This window comes from Schistocerca piceifrons, unplaced genomic scaffold (assembly GCF_021461385.2).
Source record: "Schistocerca piceifrons isolate TAMUIC-IGC-003096 unplaced genomic scaffold, iqSchPice1.1 HiC_scaffold_1627, whole genome shotgun sequence".
NCBI lineage: Eukaryota > Metazoa > Arthropoda > Insecta > Orthoptera > Acrididae > Schistocerca > Schistocerca piceifrons.
The window spans coordinates 6094-9500 of NW_025727487.1; the positions used below are offsets into that span (position 1 = coordinate 6094).

General features: G+C 41.0%; 1 protein-coding gene across 1 annotated transcript; it reads left to right on the forward strand.

The window, feature by feature from the left end:
- Nucleotides 1-364: 364 nt before the first annotated feature.
- On the forward strand, nucleotides 365-2110 carry LOC124735348 (piggyBac transposable element-derived protein 4-like; the record flags this gene model as incomplete). The annotated part of the gene is made up of 1 exon (XM_047248561.1): nucleotides 365-2110. A coding segment is annotated over one exon (1746 nt), but the record flags the coding sequence as incomplete, so codon positions are not given.
- Nucleotides 2111-3407: the final 1297 nt, after the last annotated feature.

Sequence of the window (3407 nt, forward strand, 5' to 3'; positions counted from 1 at the left end):
GACTCTTCTTACTCTCTATGCCTTGAACCACTCCTGTGACACTAGTTATAGATTCCGATGCTTCACTCCAGGTTTACTGTATCCCTTGGACCTTCTTATTGACGATGAAACACAGAAATAGCATCCGAATTAAATACAAAAGGCACAATGCCGACTTAACACGTTCACTGCCATCGGCGCACCAGCGCGTCCGGCCGATACTAGTGCATATGCCGTCGACGCGCCTGCGCGGCGAGACACTCAGCTGTTTCTCAGCGCCACAGTTTAGTCGGGCACAGCCATTCGGTGTGGTTCATTGCGCAGGCACTCTAAGAACGTATTGTTTTCAATTTTTGCGGGTGCGGTTCGTGTGTTTTCCCTACAGTTTTTCTCTGTTGTGGGACTGAAAATGGAAGACAATCGTGACACGGCGGGCCCTTCAGAACCTAAGAAACGTAAAACACAGGACACAAGAAACGTACAAAAACTAACGGATGCGGAATTATTACGAATATTAGAAGAAAGCGATTCGGAAACGGAACTGGCCAGTGAGGAGGACGGCGTGGAATCCAGTGAAGAGTCTGACGGAGCCGAGTTTGTTTTAGATGAGACTGTAGAAATGGCTGTGAATCCTAGCGACAGGGAAATGGCAGAAGGAGTGGTAACAAGAGATAACGCAGCTGATACAACTGTTGCGTGGGAAAGAGAGCCAGTTGGAATGATAAATTGCCCATTTATAAAAAATGAGGGACTGCTTATTCAACCGACGGAAAACACTCCCTTAGATTATTTTCGTCTTTTGCTGACGGACGAATTTCTATTGACAGTTGTAGAAGAAACAAATCGAAACGCGATTGAATTATTCCTTTCTGCGGGAACCAAAGGACAATCACGAATAAACTGTTGGAAAGATGTGACTGTTGGCGAATTGTTAGTGTTCTTGGGAGTTTTCCTGCACATGGGAAATGTAAAGATGAGGAATTTGCAGGACTATTGGAAAAAGGACGCTTTATTCAACGTGAAAGGAATTGCCGATAGTATTTCACGAAATCGTTTTCTGCTAATACTACGTGCATTACACTTTTCTGAAAATCCAAAACAGGGCAAACCAACACCATCCGACAGGTTGTATAAAATACGTCCCGTTATCAATTTTTTCAATGAAAGGATGTGCCAAGTTTACTACCCTGGACGGGAACTGTCTCTGGACGAATCAATGATCCTTTGGCGTGGACGATTACTTTTCCGCCAATACATCAAAAACAAAAAGCACAAATATGGCATAAAGCTATATATTTTGACAACTCCCACTGGAATGGTCCTAAAATTCGCGGTATACACTGGCATGCTGGACGATTTAGGAGGAAGAGGCCATGCGCAAAAAATTGTTCTTCATTTACTAGATGAAAAGTTGAATGCTGGTCACCATGTGTACATGGACAATTACTATAACAGCTTCGCATTGGCAAAGCTGCTCCTGGATAAGAAGACCCACTGCACGGGAACTCTGAGGGCGAATAGGAAGGATACACCCAAGGAAATACAGGAAGCAAAACTACGAAAAGGTGAAGCCGTTGCCAGATTTGCGGAAGGAGTTATGATAGGTAAGTGGCGTGATAAGAGGGAGGTTTGCTACATTTCTAATGCATTTACAAATGAAATGGTTGAGGTTGAAACCAAAAGAAAGGAGAAGAAATCTAAGCCCTTGGCCATTGTAAACTACAATAAATTTATGGCGGGAGTTGATCGGCACGATCAGATGTTATCATATTACCTCTCGGAACGCAAAACCATACGCTGGTACAAGAAACTTTTTATCCACGTTGTGGAAATGATACTGACAAACGCACATGCCCTACACAATAAATATTGTGGCACAAAAATGCCCCTCCAAGAATTTAGACTCAGTATTATAAGAGCACTATTGCCACGAAAGCAGGTAGAACGGCCAGTCAGAAATCCCCAACATGTTGTGGTAAAACGAGAATCAAATGGAAAATCAAAAACACCGCGAAAAAAGTGCAGATCATGCGCCAGCCGTGGACAACGAACAGACACGATTTACGAGTGCCTAGATTGCCCAAATAAAGCAGGATATTGTTTGAATTGTTGTGTTATTCACCACCTCTAAAGGCAGATAGCACTTTCGTTGCTCATTTATTTTTCGACAGTTATGTGTCGGTACTATTCGTAAACTTTGTATTTATTTTATTTGTTTGAGAGTGTAATGGATAAAGCTCTAGATTGTATTTTTCTTAGATTTGACATACATTTTATTTCAGAAGTTTCTTCGAGATCTTGTGTTTGTATTTGAATGTTTCTACTATATTTTTTGTCCAATAAATATGTCGTTTGTCAGTAGGATGTTTCGTTTCATTTATGAATATAAAATGAAATTGTAGTAACCTAAACTGTCACACTAACCAGGAACAATACACTAGACGCATTGGCGCGTCCACGGCCACCCGCTACAGAATATGGCCTGATATGCCACTGACGCCTTAGTGCGCCCCAAAACAACTTTGATTCACGAGAGTAAATTTGATTGTGTACTTATAAAATAAATACATGTTATATTACTTTTAGCAATATATTTTCAGATTCTATTAAGAAAAATATTGGTTACGTGGCAAAGCAAGGCCAATTACAGTGGCAGTGAACGTGTTAAGTACAAGACGACAGACTTTCTTTACTGTCTATCTTCTGAAACATTCCTGTGACACTAGTTATAGATTCCGATGCTTCACTTTAGGTTTACTGTATCACTCTGACCTTCTTATCGACGATGAGACACAGAAATTGCATCGGAATTACATACAAAAGGCACAATGCTGAGTTAAGTACAAGAGGACTGACTCTTCTTTCTGACTATGCTTTGAACCACCCCTGTGACACTAGTTATGGATTCCGATGCTTCACTTCAGGTTTTCTGTATCCCTTAAACCTTCTTATTGACGATGAAACACAGAAATTGCATCGGAATTAAATACAAAAGGCACAATGCCGACTTAAGTACAAGAAGACTGACTCTTCTTACTGTCTATGTTTTGAACCATTCCTGTGCCTCTAGTTATAGATTCCGATGCTTCACTTCAGGTTTACTGTACCCTCTGACCTTCTTATTGACGATGAAACACAGAAGTTGCATCGGAATTAAATACAAAAGGCACAATGCCGACTTAAGTACATGTAGACTGACTCTTCCTACTGTGAATGCTTTGAATCATTCCTGTGACACATGTTATAGATTCCGATGCTTCACTTCAGGTTTACTGTATCCCTTGGACCTTCTTATTGACGATGAAACACAGAAATTGCATCGGAATTAAATACAAATGCCACAATGCCGACTTAACTACAAGAAGACTGACTCTTCTTACTGACTATGCCTTGAACCATTCCTGTGACACTAGTTACACATTCCGATG